General features: G+C 40.4%; 1 protein-coding gene across 1 annotated transcript in view; it reads left to right on the forward strand.

The window, feature by feature from the left end:
• Positions 1-498: 498 nt before the first annotated feature.
• Positions 499-26,438, forward strand: part of LOC108802580 (stimulated by retinoic acid gene 6 protein homolog) — a gene marked incomplete at its 5' end in the record, with an annotated part of 37,247 nt that continues 11,307 nt past the window's right edge. The window contains 13 exons of the mRNA XM_018574437.1: positions 499-574; positions 2,241-2,341; positions 5,842-5,972; positions 7,752-7,872; positions 8,049-8,094; positions 8,279-8,407; positions 9,677-9,744; positions 14,223-14,331; positions 16,107-16,257; positions 19,181-19,256; positions 22,911-22,992; positions 24,418-24,466; positions 24,548-24,665. Of these exons, the coding sequence (XP_018429939.1) occupies positions 499-574; positions 2,241-2,341; positions 5,842-5,972; positions 7,752-7,872; positions 8,049-8,094; positions 8,279-8,407; positions 9,677-9,744; positions 14,223-14,331; positions 16,107-16,257; positions 19,181-19,256; positions 22,911-22,992; positions 24,418-24,466; positions 24,548-24,665 (1,257 nt within the window). The remainder of the gene's footprint in view (positions 575-2,240; positions 2,342-5,841; positions 5,973-7,751; positions 7,873-8,048; positions 8,095-8,278; positions 8,408-9,676; positions 9,745-14,222; positions 14,332-16,106; positions 16,258-19,180; positions 19,257-22,910; positions 22,993-24,417; positions 24,467-24,547; positions 24,666-26,438) is intronic.

A 26,438-nucleotide genomic window follows, 5' to 3' on the forward strand; every position in this document is an offset into this window, starting at 1 on the left:
GTTTTGGTTATCTTGTGCCCTTCAAGTTAGCTGACTGGAACCCACATGGCTTTTTTTGTTTTTTTACTTGTATTATGTGCTATATACCCTGTTGTACTTTTTCTGATTATCTGTTTTTGGGATGTAATAAATGCTACACCCTATGGCAAAGAAATTAGGTTGCCTGGATATTGCTTGAAGATTGCATTCTATGCAAGCATATACATTAACTACAACTGCCACCGTCATCTTGTGCCCGTGTGTACCTCCCTTAACTTCTGATTAGACCAATAAGCTGATTTGAAGGTGCGCAGCTACTTTCCTTTCCAATTATGATGTGTATGCCATACTCTCTCTATGGCACCAGTGTAGTAGTAATATCGCAACCATTTCAACTGCATACTATATATGGCTTGGAAAAGCTTCACTGTAAATTGATAAACAGTGCCTGCTACAACAGTGTTACATTTGTAATGTAAAGATGACTGATCAATCCTAATAATACATCTGTTTCCACAGCAACAACCAGGAATATGACACCTGTCAGTCCAAAATCGATATGGATTTATTTTTGCATTATTCTCTTATTCCTTCAGTAAGTAGTATGCTCTTGGTAAAATAATTACTGTACGTTATTTTCATAGCAATATTCCGTTATTTTCTTTGACTAGATAAACTATGGTATTTTAATCAAGCAAATTAGTGACAACAATAGATACAAATCAAGCAGCTTCTCACTTGGCAAACTCTATGGGAAAGTTTTTATGTGTATTTGTGACCCCTGAGAGAGATTTGCACAGGTCTGTAGCAGATTAACCAGTGAAGATGAGATAGATTTTAACTCTAAACATATGCACAATTAAGAACTGGTCAGTGGCAGGTTGTATCCTGTTGAAGTGCTTTAGAACAACTGAGGGAGGATTGTATTATTAAAGCTACAATTATATACTAAATTTGTCTCAAAATCTGTCTCCCTGCTCCTTATTTCCACTGCCTTGCTGAGCTACAGAATGTTCCCCATTGTGTTTACATTTTGGTCCTGATTGAACTGAAAGGTTCAGAGGAATGGAAAATACAAAAAGTTCATTTGAATATGCTTTTAATACTTGTAATGTGGATTTCCCTAGTTATATAAGATGACAGAGTATAATTCTTAAATGTTATTTTTTTATGATTATGTGTGGTATAATATTCAATAAAATATTTATATTTTAAGATATAAACAGAAGCAGACCCAGTATGTATAAATTCTAAAAATTAAGAATTTTGCTTTGACAAGTTACATAGCTGCAGCAATCCACATTAAAAGCATAACGTATTTTTCTGTATTCAGTATTTTAGTGGTACTCAACATATAGCTTAGTAGGTGGTCTCAGCAATCATGTGTTCAGAAGAAAGGAGCACTTTACATTTGTTAAACAAAAAATAAAAAAGACTGCATAAAAACTAGAAGAAAAGAATGGGATCTAGAGAAGTATATCTAGGGATTTGAGAAAGATGTTTAACCTCTTTGAGAAAGGGACCCTGCGTGGCCCCTAAACGTCGGCTCTTTTTGATTGTCGTGACACCATTGTCCAATAAAAAGGACTTATTCATTTTTTAACTCTTTGAGTGCTGGTGACCTATTTCTTCAATTAACCTCTAAAAATATTTTTTTTAAAGTATAACTAATTAAGAAAATTTGTCACAAGCATGTTTAATAAATCTGCTCCTCGTGTAGCTTTTGGTACGATTAAACTGCACATTTGCTCTCAGGGTGGTAGTAACCTCACTACCCATCTTCACCTCTGGGCATAGATGGATATTCAAAAAAGGATGGAGATAAATACTATGGGGGTAATTTATCAAAACTGGAGCAGACACAATCTGCAGCAGATGCCCATAGTAACCAATCAGCTTCTCTCTTCAGTTTGTTCAGTTAAGTTTTGAGAATGAAAGACAGAAGCTGATTGGTTACTTTGGGCAACTGTCTGATTATGTCTGCTCCCGTTTTGATACTTTCCCCCTCAATGTGCTCGTCTCTTATCTATTGTATCTCTGATATAACTCTTTGTCCATGACCCATTGGGACATATAGGTTACTTGACAGAGAAAGAGAATAAAAAAAACTCCTTTAGATTGAATATGTAATAAACTAAAGCTAATCAGTGACCATTCATCATTGTGTAGTAACAATTGTTCATTACAAGTTAGCATAAAAAATGATTGATTGGTTCTAAACATATGATGTGTAAACCAGATTATGTTTCTCTTTCTTAAAGGTTCTAATAATCCTGCTACTTTCCTTTCTGGAGAGACGCACTACTAGGACAAGATTTGATGATAAAATACAATTACTTGATAGAAGGTTTGGATTTGTAATGTAAGTACATACAAAATACTTCCAAGTCTACCATAAGTATGACTAGTGATCTAACCTGCAATGATTAGCACTGAAGATCACTACAGCCCTGTCATTGATAGAAAATGCAATATATGATAGCAGCAAGGACAACAATGAGGAAATACTTAATGTTATGCAAGCACCCTCTGTTTTTAAATATATTATAAAACACTTTCAAGATTCAAGAACACTTTCAAGATTCTCACAGCCGCAAGCATGACTTCCAGAGACAGATGCATCATGGGATTTGTAGTTTCACCACAACTGGAGGCCCGAGGGTTCCCCACCCCTGGTGCAGGTCATTAGTCCTGTCATTTTTTTCTAGTTTATAACCTGTCTGGCAAAATGTGCTAAAGGGAACTACTGTACACCACATATGTTTCAGTAGGGGTCATGAGAGAGATTATAAAGCCTTGTTGCTATCTTTGTGTTAGAAGAATGTGCAGTTAATTAAAAACTTAACTCTTGGCAAACAGCTAAATACAGAGTTAAAACATGCATATGTGAACTGGATTTGTAATTATGTCCAGCCATTTTCGTGATTCATATATTCCTACTAATCCAGTCAGGAGCATGACATCACTTTCCTTGTTAGACGTAAGAAATATTAGGGTGATATTTCCCTACCTTTAGGCTGCTGATTGGTCAATGAAGAGGCAGCAGTGCACAGATAAGTCATCAACTTTGCTTACACTGCTTTCTTCTCCTGTCAGCAAGTCCTAGTATTCCCTCTCAATCTCTCTCAGTCTAAGTACTGTTGTGCAAGAGAGGTAAGATGCTGATATCAGGAGTCAGGTATTTATGCTAGCTGTATGTAAAGATTTATTTAATTATTTTTAAAGGGGTAAACAACTAAAACAGTTTTTATATCTACCTGAAATCTAACTTTAAATGGTGAATTAAGCTGGCACACAATATGGGACCAGTGATATGGGGTAACCTTTTACTAGAGACTGCAGATGGTGCTAAAATGGCCAGCAGATGCGCTGTAAGACTAAAGGAGATAATGAGGTCACCAGCACATCAAGGTCCACTTCATCGATCCATCTTTTATTGATGTTTAGATAAACATGGTGTCACAATCAATGGTGTCACAAGCAAATGCAATGTTTCAGAACCATATGCGGTCCCTTCATCAGGCAAAACCTAGGTGTGCTGGTGACCTCATTATCTCATGTACAGTGGGGCAAAAAAGTATTTAGTCAGCCACCAATTGTGCAAGTTCTCCAACTTAAAAAGATGACTGGACTGCATGGTGTCTTAGAGATTAGCACTCCTGCCTTGTACTACTGGGGTCCTTGGTTCACATCTACGCCAGGACACTATCTACATGGAGTTTACATGTTCTTCCTGTGCTTGCATGGGGTACTTCAATTTCCTCCAAAAGATATGCCATTAGGTTGGCTCCCCTCTAAATTGGCCCTAGTATGTGTGTACAAATTGGTTATGCACATTCAACATACCTGTCCCAAGCCTGTGTAAATGGGGAGGGTTGAGGAACAGATGGTTGAGGAACAGGACCTGGCAACCTACTATGGTTGGCATATCAGACATGGTGCCAGTGGCGTCGCTACAGGAGGGCGATGGGGGGCAATTGCCCCCCCAGGTGAGTGCTTGCCCCCCCGTATGCCCCCCCCCCCGCTAACAGTGGCGGATCCGAGGGACATAGTGTGACCTATGCACCCGCTGCTTGTGCTATGCGGTATTGCGGTGCGACCGGCACCGCAGTGACAGCGGCAAAGGCAGAGTCTATTTTCTGAGGGGGGGGAGCAAAAAATGCCCAGTTCACCCCCGCCGCCCTGAGAAAATAGTCTCTCCCTTTGCCGCTCTGACTGCACTGCCCGGCCGCACGGAACAAGCAGCAGGTGCACAAGTCCCAATCAGGTCCCTCGACGTCACTCGGATCTGCCCCATTGACGCCTCCACGGTTTGTAGCCGCGGAATTTGAACTGTGTGTCATGTCCTCTCGTCGGCTGCGAGGGACACCACTCTCCATCCTGGAAGAAAAAAAAAAACTACTACTTACCTCACCGCTCTCCATCCTGAGTTCCAGGTTGACAGGCTGCAATGTTCCAGTGCCCAGAGAGTTGGCCAAGAGTCAGGAGTCAGATACCACTGAAAGGATATCACACACATAGGTTAACCAAGTGGCGTCACAAGGTGGGTGCGGGGGGCGTGGCCTTCACCGGGTGACACCAAAATGCCTGACCGTCACTTTGGTGTTACCCCCTCTAAAAAAGGCATGCACTCGGTCATGGACCGAGAGCCCAACAGTTGCACAAAAGAGGAGGGGATCAAGCGGCATATCTTATCCCTGCGGGAGAACGCCCCGTCCTCTCTTTGCCGATGACGTCACGGCATGTGTGATGACATCCCAACGGGGTGCCACCCGGCGTCCGCTTCGGGTGACACCATGCCTGGGGACGCCCCTGGGTTAACCTCTACAAAACAGGTCAATGTGACTTAAAGCATTCTGGTCTATATTAATATAGACCATATGTTAATATAGTCTAAATATTTTTTAAAAATCGCCAAGTACATACCTAATTTTAAGTCCTTTATTTGGGATCACATATACTAGCGTCCTCCCGTGACCCAAAGCTCAGTATATAGCGACCTACAGCTCGCGGTATACTGAGACCGCCGCATCCGGGAAGGATCCTGACGATGCTGTAGAGATCCACACAGCTGCGTGAATGACAGCTGGCTCTGCCTATCTAGAGGCAGAGCCAGCTGTATCCTCCCCTCCCCCATACGTTCCTCCAGTAAGCGCTGGAGGATCGGCGTGTGTAGGGGGGGAATCCCTGCGTGGAGCGTAGAGTAACAGTCACGGCTCTCTGCAGGGAAATGATGGAGAAGTGAGCGAGCGACAGTATGCGTTTGCTCACTTCCTGATCTATAGAGCCGACCTGTGACAGTTTCATTGTCACACGTCGGCTCGAACTACGAGGATGAGTGATTTTCACTCACCTCATAGTTCTCCTTTAAGATAACAAAAATGATCATATTAGGAATGTGCATAGTTTATTGTAACATTGCATATACTTTTATTTTGTTTGTTTTTTTGACTGGAGAGACACTTTAAGATTCAATAGAAAATGTCAACACCTGATAGAATTAATGTTCAATTATCATTTGCTTTCAATTATTTTGGTGTACAGGGATTATACCCTGTATATATCTAATTTTCTGCAGCAACATTAACAAAAAAAATCACAATAAGGACCTGTGTTAACAGACTTATTCACATCAGATGAATTTTGCATTCTTATACAAGTCTATGTGAATGCAAGACCCACTTGAAGCAGGTCAACTGCAGGTCAAATATACATTACCTGTCAATGTCATCAACACAAGCCCAATTGCCATGCACTTTTGTGTCTCTATGTAATACCAGCAGGAGTAATTATGTATCCTTTGATTTGCACGTATTCTTATAGAATCAATGCTCCTCTAATCTACTGCCTTTATGTGGTCAGTCCTTTAGATCTAATAGGGACCTTCAAAAATAGATGGACATATGGCTTTGCCTTTGGGGCAATTGCGAACAAAGTTATATCACTTTTTTCTGAGGAATACCTGCCACCAGGTGTGCCATCATGGGCAAGAGGTAGGTATTTTAGTGAATTAAGTCATTTTGTTTTTTTAATTTGTCAGTTACCTTGCTCAGTATAAAAATCCACAGTGATCCACGCTAAAATAGCAGCCAAGACTTTAACCAATAATGAATTTGTATTATCAGAAAAACAACAGACAAGAACAAATAAAGCAGACGGGGTTATGGTAGGATGTGGCAAGAAGCAGTAGAAAAATGGGAAGTAACTACAATATACTGCAGATACACCAAGATTATCTAATTGACATTTACGAGGTGGCAATGCAGCAAAAGGATATGCATACATATGGAAGAAATGTTGAAAGATGTCAGGAGGGGAGGGAGCAAAGTAATTTTTTGTGGAGTTTAACTAAAGAATATTTAAAACTGATCACACAGTACTCTGTTCCTTGCAATGGACTGCCCTTATTGGGGTACGTTCACACCAGATGCAGTGCGTTCCAGTCCGATTCTGGCCGGCTCACTTTTTTATGGGGCAGGAGGGGGTGGCTATGGTGCTATTCACTTCAATGGCCCGCCACGCCCTCCGGCCGCAATGCTATCGCCCACACGGGATCGCAAGGCACATTGTGCCTGCAGTCCGGTCCGGTGCAATCAAAATAGTGCTTGCAGCATTGTGATCGCACCGGACCGCAGGCACAATGTGCCTTGCGATTACAATTACTACGGTGCCATTCACTTCAATGGCCGCCACGCCCCCTCCTGCCCCACAAAAAAAGTGAGCCGGCGGCAATGCGATGCAGTGCGTTCTGGCCAGAATCGGACCAGAACGCACTGCATCTGGTGTGAACCCTTAGACTAACAGATATAATGGGCAGGGGTGTAAATACAAATCATGGAGCCCCATAGCCCCCAGGCTAATTTTGGCTGTAGCAGCTAGCAGTGTCAACTGTAACAATACATGTCATTGATCTTAACAGGAAGTATGTATCAAGGACAGGCATTAGGAGAGCTGTTAGCATAGGCAGTACACTACAAGGGAGCAGTGATGGGGTAAAGGTTATAATAGCAGTAATAATAACACTTATTATATTGTATGATGTTATGATAACATTAATAATGCTCTTGCACACACTCTTTAACCATAATACAAACTCTAGCTTCATTAAACATTTTTTTTGTAGAACTTCAAACCTCACCATTCCTCCAGCAAACTCTGGGATTTGTGACGGTATTAGGCATACAGGGTTCATTTCAGTCTGTAGCAGAAGTTCAGAGGGCACTGCTACACTGCTAAGATACAGTAGATAGGCAAATGCTTCATACTGTGCACAGGGGGGTCTGTGGCTAGACATGGCTATTGTTACTGGATTTGTTCATCTCTGCTGCACATATATTAGGTTGAACAGTACAAAACGTGGTTCTACTATGTTCAAGTAAAGGTGCACAAATCTTTTTGGTTCACATTGGTGTTAGTTTTTGCACACCAATCGCGGGCTTAAAATAAAAATTTCTTATACTGAAGATAGGTATACAACTAAACATATACAATAATGCCCATATATGTCATATCACAACAATCATTAGTTTGTAATTAACTATATATATTAGGTAAAAAATAAAATGATAGTTAAAAGAAAATATAAAATGTTTAGTTAAGTAGCATGTGATGCTGATTTTATCCCATAATTTTATAAAATATTACAAGCTTACCACTAAATATCTTTTTATACAGTAATGTTTCATTGATTTACTTATTGCTCTTGATTTTAGTGTAGAATTAATTTATGCATAGTTTTACAGATATTTATCCTTTTTCTATTTATTTTCTAGCACTTGGCCTTTTAGCGGGAGCTGTTGAAGTTGGATTGTCCTATTATCCAATTTTTGCATGTCTCTCTACAAGCAATACAATAATTGGATCCCTTACAGGATTTCTATATACTCTTACCTGGTGTGTATTGATTTTGTACTTTGCATATTTTCCTGTAGATAATAAAGCTGATTATGCTACCTGTTCACATTTGTTCAATGATCATAATGGGTACAACAGTCATTAACACAGTCTGAAGTATTTATGAATATATTTGTACATATTTCAATTTGTAGTAATTTCAGAAATGTTTTTAGGTTTGTAGTCACAGTGATTGACATTGCATCATGCCCTCATGGGGAGGTAAGTACTATAGATCCTTTCATAGAGTCTCAGGACTTCTCTAAGTTTACGCTATTTTCACTGTAAAATGTTTACTTTATCTTCAGTTATATACTAGAGATTGCAGATACACAGTGAAAGATTTATGCATTTCCTTTTATCTTTATACAGTATAAACGTGTTACACTTTTATTGGGTTTTTCAGATCGTAGGTCAATATGAAAAGGTCATTTTTTATTGGCCATCTCTCTTGTGCTTAATCTTCTTGATGGGACGGTTTGTTCACAAGTTTATAAAGTCCATTAGAATACTGCTTGGAGCTGACATCAGAAATGTAAGTATGGATTTCTTAATGCAAAACACTTAGCAGCAGATGTATAAAGGATCTGCCCAGGGTATAGCTGGGTGAATGCTGTTTACACAGCATTCCTGCCACTAGAAGCAGCCAAGAAACATAGGAAATTCCTATGCCCCTCAGCTCCCTCTAGTGGTAGAATGACATGCAAAAGGCATTTGCCCAGCAATACACTGGAAAAAACGTTTATACATCAGCCCCTTAAGGACAACACTACCATTGAACAATTAATCATTGTATCAAATTAGAAATTGAATGATGGTGGAATAACCCAAACTGTGAGCTGAGACACAGCCTGTGTGGCAGTTTGTTCAGTAGGGAGATAGGTGCCAAGGGCAGCACAAGGTTGCACCTAGTTGATAGACAGTGGAAGGAAATTGTGTGTAGTCAGTCGCCAAGAAGCAAGGATTTATTGTCATGTTCTTTTACTAATTTTGTTTGTAAATAAACTGCACGTGTGTTTTCACCTGAAAAATTGTTGCTTTCTGTGCCTATTTATTGTGGTGAACTCATCCAGAGAGTCACACATACTCGCTGCTGAGCTAACACCCTCGCAATAGTCAGCATTTGGTCTCTACCTCTGTGACAATGGTCCATGCCACACTAGCTACACGTCAGCAGATTCCTGCAGTTATCATGGTTCTGTTTGCTACTAGGTTCGCTAAGAGCTCATGCACACATGTATTGCACAGCAAACACAGGCATATTTTCATACAGCGTACAATACGCCTGTATTTGTGGCACCTGTGAGCCACAGCTCCTCTGGTTTTCTGTCGATAGCAACGTATAGACAGAAAACCCTGTACTCAGGTGTACGCCCACAAACACTGGCACTTGTTTTCTAATACAAAAAACGTCAGCGCTCAGAAACATACCACTGTGTGCGCACCAATGCCGTTGCAGGTGTACACCCAAGTACAGGCTTTTCTGCCCATACAATGTAATGGACAGAAAACCACAGTAGCTGCAGCTCCTGGGCACCGCACATATAGGACAATTTTACGCTATATGAAAATACATCTGTATTTGTTCTGCAATACACCCGTGTTCATGAGCCCTTATAGTTGCTTTTAGGAAGTGAATAAAACCTTAATTCAGATACAGTTCAGACACATTAAATATTGAATGTCAGTTTTACATTAGCATCATGTTAAAAATATTTTTGTTCAGTTGCTTAAACCAGATGCTTGATTCTGTTTTATTTTACCTTCTAATATTTTTTTTTTACCATTTCTATTTTTGCTCCAGGAAGAAATATGTTTTCTACCAAACCATCAAGCTGAGCATGTAAAAAGACTCTTCAGAAAACCTATAGAGTAAGTTTGGGTGTCGTTTTAGCACACTGTGCATTATACTTAAAGCACTTAATACCATTTTAGGTTATGTTTTATTTTCAGTTAAACACCATTCATAGCATTTAGCTTTAATTGGATCGCCCTTTACTGTATGACCACAGATTTGTTTAGCTGCCCAGTTCTGTAAACTAATGGTAATATAAGGAACTGTTTTCTAAATGTTACAAAATTAAGTTTCTAAGAAAAGTGTATACAAATAGTAAATATATATAAATGTAAATATATAAAGCACACCGCTTTCGGTGTGAGCAAGGCCTAAATGTGTTCTGACACTGTCCTTCCTTCTGCAGGGTGGCTACCTTTGTTCCCCATGGTCCGTGTGTGTGTTGTAATGTAGCTACCGCTCCAAGCTCACTCCTGTAATGGACTACAATCTCACATTTACTTTACTACTTACTATATTGAGATTGTAGTCCATCACAGGAGTGAGCTTGGAGTGGTGGCTACTCTACAACACACACAGAGACCATGGGGAACAAAAGTAGCCACCCTCAAAAAGTAAGGACAGTGTCAGCACCAATTCAGAGATTATTTGAGGATCTACAGCTGAGTGATGCACAAATAAGATACATTTTTGTTAATAGGGTACGTGAATGTATTTTTAAGATTTAACACCTTTTAGTGTCATTTTAAAAGGAGAATTATGAGGCGAGTGATTTTCACCCAGCCTCATAATCTGAGCCGACCTGTGACAATGAAACTGTCAGAGGTCGGCTGTGAAACTGTCACAGGTCGGCTCAGTAGATCGGGACCTGAGCGAACACATACCGTCGCTCGCTCACTTCTCGATCTATCCGTGCAGAGAGCCGTGACTGTCACTCACGGCTCCCTGCAGGGATTACCCCCCCTCCCCTGTCCGATCCTCCAGCGCTGAATGGCGGAACGGACGGGGAGGGGGCGGGTTCAGCTGGCTCTGCCTCTAGATAGGCAGAGCCAGCTGTCACTCACGCAGCTGGGAGAATCCAGACAGCATTGTCGGGATCCGTTCCGACTGCGGTGTCTCAGTATAGCGCGAGCTGTAGCTCGCGCTATACTGAGCTTTGGGTGACAGGAGGATGCTACTTTGTGTCCTCCCGTTACACTTAGGAGAACTATGGGGAAAAGTCCTTACCCCACAGTTCTCCTTCATAATTGTCGGGATCCGCTTCAGCTGCGGTGTCTCAGTATACTATATTATTATATATTATCCCTTGCTTATGGTAATTTTTAGTTTAATATCTTCAACTTATGGATTGTTCTAATGTGTATTCATTTGACAGAGAAGATACGTTTTCACATCATTGCATATATATTAATCACTTAGTGCTGTATTTGCTTTGTTTGTCTGTAAACCCGGAGGGGTATTCACACATCTGCTTGCACTGGTTTAGGTTTTAGGATAGAAGGCAGATTTCAGTGATGTCTTATGTATTTGACATGTGACCACACGCCTTTCCATATAGTCTATCAATGTAACTCAGAAATAAATGCAGTTCAAGTCCATTCAAGCAAACTAATTTCAATATGCATAACTTCAATGCAGCGTAATCCATATAAATGAGATCCCACATATTTCCACCAAGTCATTTTTGTATTCAGTTTGCAGCTATGATAAATCATGCATGGAAATGCAATCTCAGCTTTATGTATGAGATATGTCACTTCAAGGCAAATATGCTGATAAAGTTATCATGTGGCTCCTTAATATATGTGTCAGTATTTGCAAAGTTAATATGGACTAATTTTAATAACTGTTGTCTGTACAAGGTGATATACCATGGGAGTCAGTGGGTGGGTAAACCAGGTAGGCCTAAGTGATGGATGGAGCACATGTCCCTTGACATGTTTCGATGCAAACTTCAGACTCAACACCAGACTCAAAAGGGGTGTTCTCTAAAGTAACATGTCATGTAATCCCTATGGCTCTTAGAAGATCACTTGCCTCCGCTTTAGAGGGGGGACTGCCTATGAAGCATTCCACTTTAGAGTCCAAACTAACACTACACCAGGAAGTAGTTAATAATTCATATCACCCAATATAGTACATAACATACAAGTGCATAGAGTGTTGTGCTGTCTGACCAGGCCTGCAGGTGGTCAGGTATGAACCCAGTTGGGGTCTGAAACTGTTCCTTAGATAGAGAACCATGGATTAACTTCATCTGCCTGAGGTGCCAGAGAAGCCAGGATGGGCTTGGAGCTTGCAGAAAACATGAGTTGATTACCTGATAACTCTGTTTCCAGGAATCTTCCAGGACAGCCATCGAGATATAGGCTCCGCCTGCCTGCAACAGGAAACACATCAACCACATTAAATAAATAGACTCCTTCCATCCCAAGTCAGTAACCTCTAGGACCGAAGGCTACCCCATGCACAAAAGTATCCCCTCCTTCATCCAACCACGGATGCCACCTGGATACACACCAAGGGCGGGGACTGGCTGTCCTGGAAGATTCCTGGAAACAGAGTTATCAGGTAATCAACTCATGTTTTCCCCAGTCATCTTCCAGGACAGCCATCGAGAGGATCAGTGAGGACAAATCTTACCTCCTAGGGTGGGACCACAGCCTGCAGGAAAGGTCTCGCCTAGAGAATTCTGTGCTATGTCTGCTAACCAGCTAAGGTTCTACAACAGTGAGGTGCCATGCCTTCTGTGCTGGGTGAGGCATCCCCCATCCCACCGAAGCTCCACCCCCCTCCTGCCAAAGCTCCTGTCCCGTCAAAGCCCCGCCCCAGCTCGGTAACCAAGCTATGTGGGGAGGAGGAAGGGAGGAGACAGAGAGGAGCCTCCCTGTCCCTCACTTGCTCGTCACTGATCGATGCCTCACCTGCCTCCCCTAACCGCACGTCCCTGTTCTACAATACACAGTGTTAATGCAATCAGTTATAAAAGTCTTCTGAAGTGTAAAGCTGGGAACCTTTAAAAGAAATCCTTAAAGTGACTGGCGCCCAACTTTACACTTGCATCGAACAACCGGCTAAGGTAAAATGTCAGTCCACCCTGCCTTTTAAGCCCACCACAGGGGGTGCTACATCTGTGTCCCTCTTGCAGATTTTCTGTCACTGCCTGTCTCCTGAAGCCATTGCATAGCAGGACTGGCACTGTGTATAAATCTCTCTAAGTGAGGCCCAGGTAGCAGAAAAAAATCTAATCTATCTAATTGAAAAGTTTTTGACTTGACGTACACTTTATAGGTAAGGCTAAACAAGTTGAATTACCCAATTTAGCTTCTTAGACTTCTCATAGAGATCTTTGTGCCTGAATTACAATCTCCTTTTAGCTCTTACATCCCTAATGACTGCAGAGATTCACTCTTTCTATGTGTACTGTTGACCACCACCACGACTGGATGTGAGTGGAAATCCAAAATTGTGAGTTGTCTCAGATACAAGATAAATGTCCATATTCACCAAATTTAGTTGCGCTAGGATGAGAAATCTAAAATTACCAGCTGCAACAATGTATATAACGTGATCAATGTGAGCCAATATGTTGCGCTATAGCTATTTTAAACCATTCGTACAAGTGTGCTGGTGTCCATACCATAAAATGTTGTTTTAGTACTGAATACCGTGATAGTGAATTTCATAAAATTCTGTAATACATAAGACTGTGTAGAACATTAAAAGAAAAATAAAAGAAAAATGATCACAGACAATAGACCTATCTATTGTTAAGTGTCAGCAATCGGTGTAAACATAAGTGTATAACCAGAAAATCTGAAAAACTAGTATAATCAAAAATTAAGGTGTTTGTGACAATTGATAGAAAAATCGCAAACAATCGATGGAATACAAAAAGTAGGGTTAATCAGTTGGTCTGATTTGCAACAGAAATTGATGGCAGAGCTCTTTCTATATATTTTGAATAACATAAAATATATATTAGGCCGTATTCACTTGTTCTTGTAGACTACTTAAGATCGGCTTAAAAACAACAGTTCACAATGTTCATATATAGAACGGATTGGAGGGTAGGCAGAGTTCTTTCAAAGCAAGAAAAATATTAATAATAAGCGGGTCTCTATTACTTTAGTTCCATCGACGAGTCCACGGAACACCTATTTAGGCATCTCTCTCCCCTTTCCTCCAATAAGCCAGCACTTCGATCTCGGTTGCAGCGTTTTGACAACCTCCAGGTGTAGTTGGAAAAAAACCAGATGTCCAGCTAGGGACACTTGCCGCAAGAGGATTTCCCTTACTTTGGAGAGATTTTCTCTGTTTGCTGTGTCTACAGGAGAGCAAATGAAGGGAAATCTCCCCAACAGAACATAGACAGCAAAAAATAAACCTGACAGGGGTTTTAACCTTTCCCTACTCTATCAAAAAAAAAGTTTGGCATTTTAAACATTATTTAGTTTATCACATTCTTAATCCTGAGAACCATTTACCTTGGGTTTTTTTCTCCTTTTCGATATATTTTACATACTTCTAATGGGAAACATTATTTTTATTGCAGGGTGAAGAAAACCTGGTTTGAAAAGAAGATCTACACATGGGATCCAAATTTTAAGTTTCCGAGCAGAATGATTGGCACTACTGTGTTGTCGTTGTTTTGCCTTTACATTGTAAGTCACAGTAGACTGTCTTAATCCAGCTGGATTCCTAAAACTCGCCAAACAGCCGTGCAAAGGGGGTGATTGTTGTACGGTCCCAAAGCTCATCAAGTCCTCTCAGACTCTGATAGAAGGTGGCCTTCTATCAATAGGCCTCAGCCTTCATTCCATAGACTTTGCATTCCACTGTGTTGCATGGATGTATATTGCTGCATGCAGTGGCGGACCTATTGCAATAGTAAACCAAGGCGGTCACTATGGGGGCGCGGAGCACAGGGGGGCCCAGCCAGGACCAGTAACAAAGGGGTCCTTCTGATGCCGCGCAGGCCAACTTTGCCGTTATGGCATCAGGACTGTCACTGGCGGCTGTGAGGAGGAATGCGCAACAGTGTGATCCTGCTCACAGCCACTGCTGAGTCAGAGACAGCCAGCAGCTGAAGTAAAGGAGGCCCTGCGGTGGCGGAGGCCGGGCAGTTGCGGCGGTGGAGAAGGAGGCCGGGCGTTTGTGGTGGTGGAGTAGGCAGCCGGGCAGTGGCAGCGGTGGAGTAAGAGGCCCATCAGTGGCGCTGGCGGAGGAGCAGGTAAAGGGACCCCAACCAGCCCACCTGAGACCCTGCAGAGAGTGTGGGATCTCAGGTGGGCTGCGCGGGTCTCAGGTGGGCCCTGCAGGGTGTCAGGTGGGCTGTGTGGGGTCTCAGGTGGCTGTGCGGGGATCTCAGGTCTCAAATTTTGCCATGGGGCCCTGTGATTTCTAGTTACACCCCTGGCTGCATCTGTCTGCAATTGCTTTGGATTTGTATTGTGCTGAGCATATAGACCAATGTGAAGGTTCTGTATACAGTGGTTATGAGCAGGAATTCTAGTGACAATATCAGAAAGTCATGTAGCCATGCAGAACTTTTCATCATATTTTCTTCCCATTTTGAGTTGCAGCTGATCTGCATAGAAATGGAAAACACTTTCCCTCTGACTGCAGCTAAACGGGACATTTTGGATTCCTGCCACAGGAATCTAAAATTGCATAGTGTGAACGAAGCCTAAATGTCCATTCTGTATGATGCTATTGAAAACTCATTGCCTGCATTTATATGTGTTTTAAAATGTGCTATAAACTCAGGTTTGACAAAGCAAGTGTGAATAAGGCCTTGGTTTACTTACACTTCTCAGATCAATTTCTCCTGTGTTAAGCACAGGAGGCCCATGTGCATGTGACCTTCTCTCCAACAAGAGAACAAAGAAGTTCATAATCACAGTTCCAAGAAACCCCATGAGGCTGCAGGGAATATCTGACAGCTACCATATAACTGGCTCCTGCTCCTCTACTCCAGGGTGGATGATTACAATTACAAATAATCAAGTAAAATCAGGAGGCACTACATAACAAGTGCTAAGTGATTAACAAGCTGATTAGTGTTACTTTAAAAAAAAAAAAAGCTTTTATCATTTAGCTTGTAATGTTCGTTTTTTCTTGCAAAAATTAGTAACTGCCTGAAGGTATTTTATCAGAAATGTTAAATAAAGTGCATTAAAAATGTTATATATTTAAACAATTAAAAAAAAGAATACTTTTTTATTCTTTTTTTTATTGTTTAAATATATAACATGGGACATACGCACCTATGGCTGTGAACACAAAAGTTGTAAAAGTAAATATTTTTCTTGTGGCAAAATGAGCACATATATAATAATACAATGTAATGGTATTAGATAGCTTCAGTTTTTATAATATTAAATGGTTTTATTTTCACACAACTTGTTTAAATTTTTTTTTCATGTTTCTTTTACAGTTGGTCACTATAGAGTACAGTGTATTTAGATTCGGTGTGAGTCTGTTGCAGAGCTTCGAGGCACGGCTAGAAGCACAGACAGCTGACGTATCTTGGGATGGATACAATAGTTCCGTTGCCTCATTTAAGGAATTCAATAGCAACTTAGTAGGTAAGCAGCAGGTGCAATATTTTTTATTTTAGGTCTCGATTGAGCTAGTGTTTACTGTGAATTATAATTGTATAATAATCATAATAATCATCAATAATAATCATAATAATAATTTACAACACCTCCAGTTCTGTGACTATCTGTCATATAATATCCTTCCAACATTTTTAGATGCAGAAGTTGTTCAAACCTTCATGGACTTCCTTTACCAGTTTTTACTTTCTCTTCTCCTAAGTATAAGGAGCATTGAAATTAGAAATAAATGCAATAGATTAAATATTTTAATTTGCAGCCTACTGTTTGTAAAGTGCACACCAAGGCCCAGAAGTGGCAACATAAGACAGTGGGGGAAATTGGAGCAGACATAATCTGGAGCATTTGTCCATAGTAACCAATCAGCTTCTACCTTCAGTTTGTTTTGAAATGACACATAGAAGCCGATTGGTTGCCATGGACAACTGCTCCCAATTGTTTCTGCTCCAGTTTTGATGAACTACCCCCAATGACTTTACTTTAGCATGTGTTCATTACATGTAAGTAAAGGGCAATAAAAATGTAGAGAGGACACATAGAAGGGAATTCATCAAAACTGGAGCAGGCAGATTATGGAGCAGCTGTACATGGCAACCAATCAGCTTCTCTCTTTCATTTTAAAACATCAAATTCAGCCTATATTTGTGTATCATTTTGAATCATTAAGAATTCTCATTGCCCTGGACTTTATGTTCACTGAAGATATTTATTAACACTCTGACACAACTGATACTACTTCAGGGAGTAGTTTCACATTTTTAGTGCTTCTACAGTAAAGAGCTCCCTTTAAAAGCAGAACTACAGGCACAAAGATTTTCATTCAAATATATTCCTCAATAGCTCCTTATACTTTATATCCACCTTGTGTGCACCAAATGCCTTTGTATACCCAGATGTTACCTTATCGGTGACATCATTACACACTGTACATAGCCTGTGCGGAGAGCAGAGCTGTGGACAAGACGCAGCAGATCCTCCCAGAACAGGCTGCCTGTGTTCTATCAAAGTTTTCAACTACGTTGGAATGTGTGACCAGTGACGCGGTCACACATTCCACCGTAATCCCGCCCACTTTGACAGTGGTGGAATGTGTAATCGGCTCACTGCGCATGCGCGGGAACAGCTGATCGTTCATAAAATTTCACGGTCGAGTTCCCTCCACTGTACTTGTCCTGCCTTTGCGACCATGTTCAAAAATAAAAATTCAAACGAAGTATATATTCAATCAATAATAAAGACAATAATACAATTATTGTGTGTATTTTAAGAATATTATGTTAAGTAAAGTTAACTATAAATTTACTAATTTATATTTAATGTTGCTGCTGTCTAAACAAAACAAACTTTTTAAGACTATTTTGCTGAATTTAGCTGAATAAACAAAGTTCAGCGGGGCTTTTTTTTTTGTACCATTACCCTTTATGCACTATTTGTTTTGACGAAAACTATTGTAAATGTTGTGTTTAGCTGCCCCTGGAAAGTGTAGCAGGAGCTGTACTTCTTGCTTCCTGCCACAGTTCTGGTGACTTGTTATGATGCTGTGGCTAGAATATGAAATAACCTGGGCCAGATTGTTCATTGTGTTCTCTTCAAGCATCCAATCATTTGAAGAATAAGCTCTGTGTTTTTCATTTCTATAGTTAAAGTGTAATAAAGTTTATTTTTTTTACATATATCCACTGCTAGCGAGCAGTAGATATATGCCAAATCATTTTGAAAAATAAAAAAAGTTACCAAAGAGGTAAAAGCTTACCTCTGTCTCCGGTGCTAGCTCCCATCTGTAGAAATCGGTTTCTTGAGCGGCCGTGCAGGAGGATGGGGCAGACACATGCTCAGTAGAGATCACAAGCGGGGAGAAGAGATGAGACACAGTGGAGGTGAATGCACTCAGCCGTAAGTGTGCACGTCGGACAGACAGCATGGGACACAAGGAGTCTGCGCTGGATCAGAGACTGGCACCAGTGCTAGAGGGATTGCTGAATACAAGCGGAAGGAAGAAGATGATCAGATCAAGAGGCATTATTTAGGTCCTTACTAGGGATGCACAGATACGTTTCGAGTACCAGTGCCGATACTTGGCTGCAGCGGTTGCAGCTAGGACCGGGCTCTGGCACTCCACCACTGTCCTGAAATCATTAGTCTGTATTGCTTTAGAAAAACTGTCACATGACAATAAACAAAAATGTATCAGTACTCGTACTTGTAAGTACTCGGCAAGTACCAGTACTCATACTCGCAAAACTGGTATCTGTGCATCACTTTTTTTACATTTATAAAAACAAAATCGTACATTAAAACAGAGATGTACAAATCCCAGGAGCTCCGTGTGCTCCTTACAAATGACAGCTGCCTCCTAATTTTTGAATTTTTCTCTAGTGTAGTCTTGGAGCTCAAAAGTATCGGTACATGCACTCGTACTTGTATCGAGTACTGTACTTGGTATCTGTGCAACCCTAGTCCTTACGGCAGCTTTTGTTTGAGGGGGGGGGGGATTTTAATGTCACTTTAAATACATCTGTCATTAAAAACTATAGCTTTTTTCCATATTTGTAATCAGACCAAGAACAATAATCAGTGCCTCATATGTTAAAGTAACTCTAAGTAAAAATAAGCTACCCACATATATAAAGTGCAAGCACCTAGAGGGTAGAGAAGTACACCATTATTAAGAATTGCCATAACTTTGTCAGATCAGAATAGCCCAGTATTTGGGCATAGAAAGGGCAACCTCTAGGTCCCTGCACTGTATACTGCTAGAAGTATTAATTACATTAGTTGGCTGTCAAGCCATAATCCAAAGGACAAAAGATAAGGATTGCTGCACGTACGGTACAAATATATTTGCCTTGGCATCCAATAAATAAAATCTTTGTATTTTAATCCTCTTCAGGTGTCTGGTATTTCACCACTATGTTATCATGTGCAGTCTCTGTGTCGTATGTCTTTCACATTTTAGTCTGCTACAGGTAAGACCTCGATGTTCAGAAATGTATTGCTTTTTCTATATTTTATCCTTCCATAATTAAATTGATTCTAACTTGTTTACTCAAACTTAAAACATTATGGCTTTGGTTATTTCCTATGTATAAATGCTCATTATTATTTCCTGTGTAAGGAAGTTGTTGGTTTATTTATATAATTTAGCATATAATTTAGTAGTACTGAAAAATCACTCATGAAATAGAAGGTATCTGCATCTCTCAATTCTGACACAATTGCAAAAAAACAAAACAAATTGAGTTTATATGTAATGATACTATGTACCGTATTTGCCGGCGTATAAGACGACTCGGCGTATAAGATGACCCCCCTACTTTTTGTGTTAAAATATAGGTTTTGGGTTATACTCGTCGTATAAGACGAGTATAGCCCAAAATAATGTTTCAATGCACCCACTAACATCCATGGTGGTATTCCCGAGTGTGGCTCGGGGTTAATTTTCAGTACCATAGGCGGTAACCCCGAGCAACAATCGGGATAACAGTCTCTTACCTTGTCCACGATCCCCGCTGTGTCCTCCATCTTCCGCTGAGTCAATCACGGCAGGCTTTGTATTAATGAATACAGGCTTTGTATTAATGAATACAGGCTTTGTATTCATTAATACAAAGCCTGCCGTGATTGGCTCAGTGCTTTATACTGTATGTAGCCAAAGCTACATACAGTATACCATATCCTTCTGTATGTACCTGGCATATAAGACAACCCCCGATTTTTGGGGGATGTTTTAAGGTTTCAAAACCTGTCTTATACGCCGGCAAATACGGTAATGATACTACACTGGGATGACCATGAAGACCATGCATGATCTACCATGCAGATTATTCCTTTTTGCCCAGGGCCAACTAGGCACCTGGCTGCTTTAAAGCACAGAATACAGCCTTATATGATAGAGCAGCGATGACGAACCTATGGCACATGTGCCACAGAGGGCACGCAGAGGCCTCTCTGGTGGCATGCGAGCCTAGGTGCTGGTTGCCAGGGCCTGCACATGCCAGGTTCTCACCTGGGGTTCTCAGCACGGGCCTTCGGCGTCCCACCGTTCTCTGCGTCACATTAAGTTTTTAGAGATGGCCACCGCGAATGGCGACCATCTTTAAACCTGGAAGGTGCCCAGATCCTATTTAATACATTGCCGAACCGGCAATATATTAAATTAAAATCATGTAGTGGTGGTCCAGTGGAGGATCAGCATGATCTGCATCTCTTGCAGATGCAGACCTTATGAATCACTCCTTCTTGTGAGTGATGGCGCCACTAGAGTGATTAGTATGGCCGTGCTCGGAAGTCTGACGTGCATTGGTTCTGGTCTCAGGTCTGCCGTACTTTGGTTCTGGTCTGCAGTCTGCAATTTTTTTTACAGTACTACTGGCCTGACCAGGGCTGTGTGACCGCGTTTCAAATTTCTCTGCCTACAGGCTTCTGAGGAGTAAATCCGGCCTTGCTGATATGTGTGTGTTTATGAATGTGTGGTTATGTGTGTTTGTTTGTGTAAGTGTAGAAATGTTTGAATATCTGTGTTTCCCTATTTTGCCAGTCAGTGATGCAAAAAGGTTTTTAAACCTCAGTGCTCAAACGAAAACACAATACCAAACTTATTTTCAGTGTTGGTACTTTGAGATAAATACATTGATTTTGCGTTGCAGTTTGGGAACTCGGGCTCAAAAACGTTAACCATCACTGAGAGCCATTTATTCCAAAATGTATCAGATGTTTCAGACCTATTGTTAGTCTATGGTTAATGGACAGCTTCTTGTTCAATTTAAGCCCACCTTACTATAACCAGTCTGGGTAAATGAGATTAAACTAATGACAAGGCAAGCCTATTTACCTTTACCTTATCTTTAGAGGGTTTTTTGGGCCTATTCATTACTACTGCTCGGAAAATAGATTTCTAAAGATCTGATTAAAGATCTGGTTTTACATACATAAATATTGCACGGTGTTATAGAAAAAAAAATATGAAAAGTAAATTGATAAATATATAACCCCAAAATAACTAATGCAAAGTGCAAAAAAAAAAATCTTCAGAGTGCATCAACCATTCAAAAACTCTGGGCAGAAGGAAATGTAACCCTTGCAGTGGGTTACCCCCGCACTGCAAGGGTTAAGTGCACATTTTGGTCTAGGGTTTAAAATAACAAAGTTATACTAACCCAAACCTCAATGCCACCTTGCTGCTAGATTGGTCTCTTCAGCCTTTCCCCCTGCCGCTCTGGAGGTGTAATGTCCCTCTGCTTTCTCACATCCCCTTGTATTGAACGTGAGGACTCACAGGTTCTTAAACCACCAGAGCAAGGGGGAGAGGCTGCAGCGACCGCTCTAGCAACCAGGCATAGGTTAAGTCTTCTTCTGCCCAGAGTGACAAGCCCAATTATTACTCACAATAAATATACAGGACCAAAACTAGAAGAATGGGATGATTGTTATACTTTGCAGATCTGCGGCGCTGGCTAAGCACCTAATATTGTGTGTTTTTATTGTTTTGCATTTTAATAAACAGTTTTAACAATCTTACAATATGGGAACATCTGTTATTATCTTTTCTTCTGCCATTGCCGTATAAGGGGAGTCGGGGAAAGCATCTGCTGGTGTATGGTGGTCGCTTTTTGGGGGAGTCGTATGTAGAGGAGACCAATCAATAATAATGGTCCATCCTCTCTGGTGAGTCTATTGAATCTGGAAGGAGGATTGAATGAGCACCTTTGGAACGCATATTTGATATACTTTGGACATTTAATACGCAATGGCACTTTTGTGGACATTTGAGTTTGTCTCATATTGGCAGCTGTATATTTATTGTGAATATTAATTGGAGTTGTCATCCTAATTGTTTATGCACTTTGAAGATTTTATTTGCACTTTGGCTCTTTACATTAATTATTTTGGGGTTAGATATTTATCAATTTAGCTTTTTTTACCATTTTTTTTAAAGCGTGGCGCTATATTTATTTATGTATATATTTATGGGTGGTTAGATCACTTTGGCACAGCTGCTGTGAGGGATACAGTAATACTTCGGTTCACGAACGCTTCTGTTCGCGAACAATTCGGTTCGCGAACAGGAAGTTCGGCAAAATTTTGCTTCCGTTCGCGATCTCCAAATCAGGTGATGAACACGACCGCGGCCAACTTCCCTGCTCTGGCACGTGGTCGTGGCTTCCTCTAGTCGAGATTGTGGTTGCAGACAGACCTGTGCACACTTGCTGTGAAGCTTTTTTGTGTGCCTTTTAGCACATACAGTACTGTACAGTATTATTCAATCCAGCATGGCTCAAAAGAAAGTGCAGAACAAGCATGGGGGTAAAAAGAAAGTGCAGAGCGGTAATGAAGGTGACAAGAATGTTAAGAAAGGATTAACCTTATTTACATTGAACCTTATGTGAAAATCTTATTCTGTTCTAGACCACGTTCATAGGGGTCAGAACGGATTAACCTTATTTCCATTGAACCTTATGGGGAAATTTGATTCGGTTTGCGACCAATTCGGTTCGCGACCAGAATCGTGGAAGGAATTAAGTTGGTGAGCCGAGGTACCACTGTATTTGGGTTTAGACAGGTGCACAGACATTATTGAAAGTTTTGTACAACAAATCAAGTTTGTTTCCTTTTTTTCACAGAAAACATATGAAGAGACTCCAGATTGGGGAAAAGGGGTTTCTTCCCATAAAATGTCACAATCCTTCACCTGCTCAGTCAGTGGTAAGTTTCTTTTCAGTGTAAATGTTTGCACCGGTATGCTGTGTCAGAAAATGAATAGGCAATATCTTGAGTCGATGTTTAACCCTTTCGCTGCCAAGCCCTCCGGAACATTTTTCAAATCAGCTGCCCAAGCCATTTTTGAATTTTCTGCAATTTTTTCCTATTGATTTGATTTTCAACTGCTGCGTTGCTAGCGTTTGTAAAAGACCCCCCAAACCATATATTTTCTGAAAGCGCAGAGATTATTACCAGGTTTCGCTCTTTTGCAAGCTTCTATTATCATGTAGTGCGCACGAAAGTGTTGACTGTAATAAGTATGCGAGTACAGCTCTTACCTGAATCTGGTGGCACCCCTAAAATCCTGTTACATAGTGAAACAGATAGTTGCACTGTAGAATATGCAACTTAATTCAGCGGCATGCTTAAAGTTAAGAAAAATGGTTAATGCAAACAGAGCAAGAAGGTCAATAATCAAAAGTGGAATCACTGTACTTTCAGCTCTCCTTATCATCTTAGAAAAACAGGCTCCAACTTCTCTGTTGTCCTATAGGAACAGACCAAAGAGTAATTTGACTAGAAGAATCCAGCAGGTTGTCTCTCTCTAAGCTAAACCTTTTTTTTCCTCAATAGAGTGGGAAAGGGGTAGACCATTTGTCATCTTATTATTGTTGACTGTACCCCCATCACAGGGATCCCAACCTGAAAGAAGCAATTTCAGGGAGGTGTCCCTCTCATTTCAGGGAGGGGCTGGGAGAGAGCACCCCCCTGAAATGATGGCAGATAGAGCGCAGGAAGCAATAGCTTCTTTGGTATCTGCAGGCTTTTTTTTTTTTTTTAGTATTCTGACAGCTGCAGTCAGAATTAAAAAAAAAAAGGCATAAGAATGCATAGCTAGATTCCTATTCGCTATTTCACTTTGCAATAGCCAATAGCAAACTAGCTATTGCACCCGCCCTCTGCTGCTTTCATTCACCAGAAGAGGACCTGATAGAAAAATTCAGGTTCCCCTCTGCTGATTGAAAGCAGCAGTGGGCGGGTGCATTAGCTAGTTTGCTATTGGCTATTGCAAAGTGAAATAGTCAATAGTAATCTAGCTATGCATTCGTATGCCTTTGTTTTTATTTTCTGACCGACGGACAGGCCGTGGCTCCCGATGGCAGAAGAGAAAGAAAAAAAACGCATTGAACAGATTAAACCTTTCCGGGAGGAAATGTTTCTCTCCCGGGCGGCCTTTTCTAGATACCGTTAGTAGCGCACATATTGGTTTTATTTGTTGCCTGGAATAACTTTTTAGCCACTGCACATTTATTGGTTTTGGTTTTCAATGTATTTACATTTTAAGCAACTACTATATATACTGAAATTCATAAGCATGCTGTGTTGATAAAAAATAAATGTAAATGTTCCTTTTTTGTCATGTTGCAGGCTGCTATAGCAAGATATACTGGCTGGCAAGTAGCATATATTTTATGGGGTAAGCCTTCTGTGCTAAGTAGAGAAGAATTTGATTGTGTTCTGTTCTTTAGACTGAATAAATGCTGGTCTTATATTTCAGGTTACCTAATACTCCACATAGTCCAGTGCATGTTCGGCATGGCTTTTGTTTATGCATTTGTTGTTCCATTAAAATCCGGACAAGCTCTGGTATTTCTAAGAGGCCTCGGAATTTCCATGTAAGAACAATGTGTATTTTAGATGTTTTAATTAATAATTTTATGAAAGTACAATAGCTATTAACATTTTTGAAGATTGCTTATACACAATGTAATGGAGATTGCCCCCTCCCCACAACATACTGCACATGTGTGTCAGTGCTGTGTATGACTAAAAAGCACCTATAAGGACCAGTCTACAATTAAAGCAGAATTTAATTATCTTTTTTTAATCCAAACACTTTAAAATTACAATTTTAAAATTGTGCATGCTTTCTTGTAAATCTGTTTTACCATTATCAGTATTTTATGTTATAGTTATTATTATAATACAGGATGTACATAGTGCCAACAGTTTGCGCATCGTTTTACAAAACTGAAGGAGACAATACAATTAACAATACAATTTCAGTACCGAAGGTAGCTCGTGAGAGCTTACAATGTTATCCATATTCCATTGTGTAGAGTCCTTTCGTCATCAGCTGGAGGTGATTAAGGGGTGCTACCATCTAAGGACAGTGATATCATCATTCCCTCACAGGAGGATTTCTGTGGGAATTTTTTTTTTTTTTATTCTTTACCAAGAGCTGGGTAAATAATAAGGTGGTTCTTTCCCCTTCTAATCCTCCTGGTATCCCACTCTATTGTAAACCACTTGTTACTCGATTGAAAAATGCAGCTATGAAAAGCCTATAACCTTTGAGCTGTTTAGTCAGCAGAGCTGAAACAAAGAGGGCATAGAGAATCACAGGTCCTGCACTATGGAAAAGGCACATAGTTCTGCAAGTGTGCATGTATGCACTATTTTTTTACAGTGTTTGCGTTAAAAAAAAAGTTATTTTATATGCTAGCGTAATTGTGCCCTTTCCAGAACAGGTAAGATTGGGGATCTAGCACTAAGTTGGCTGAAGATCTGAGTGGATAGCCCATTCTACCTAAAACCAATCACTGTTTACAAGCGTAACACACAAAGATTTTCAGTATTTTTTTTTTTTTTTTATATAATGCACTGTTATCTTTTAAATGCTAGATTTTAAATGCTAGATTTTAAATGCACTGTTATTTTTTAAATGCTAGGTCTGCATCAGGTTTGGTACCCACAAACCATCTGGACTGCAGGTGTTACACTGGTACATTCAGACCCCTTATGAGATATATGTAGGTAGGAAAGTTACAAACTCAGAGTGCAGTAGTAGTACAGAAGGTATCTATCTAGTAGATGTTAGCAAACCTATGCTAATGTCATGTTTGGTTGTAAACGTTTGTGGTTTTCAATGCAAGAATAAAGCCACCCTACCTTCTCAGAACCAAAACTCCATGGGGACAGCGGTGCTCAGCATGAATCTCTGCCGGAGCCAATCAACAAAATGAAGTGGAAAAGAGTTGGCACTCATATAGAGCTGCAGCTAACGATTATTTTCAAAATCGATTAGTTAGCCAATTATTAAGTTCGATTAATCGGTTAATCGGATAGAAAATAAAATACATTTTTAAAAATGGCTCCGGTGATGGGGACTACTAGTTTGTATTGAGATTGCAGTCCATCACAGGAGCAAGCTTGGAGCGGTGGAAGTAAAAATGAAAAAAAAAAAGTGTGGTGTGCAATATAGTGAAATGAAAAGACTTATAGGAATCCTCCTAAAGGCATTTCTTTATTGAAAAGGCATAAAAGCAGCTACAAAGGGTGCTAACATGTTTCAGTCCCCCAAGGGACCTTAATCATAGCAATAAAATCACAAAAATAAGAGCAATAAATGCAAACCACCCACTGACAAAACTACATGTGTGAGCATA

This window comes from Nanorana parkeri, unplaced genomic scaffold, assembly GCF_000935625.1.
Source record: "Nanorana parkeri isolate BGI_ZX_2015 unplaced genomic scaffold, ASM93562v1 scaffold2971, whole genome shotgun sequence".
In the NCBI taxonomy this organism is placed as follows: Eukaryota; Metazoa; Chordata; class Amphibia; order Anura; family Dicroglossidae; genus Nanorana; species Nanorana parkeri.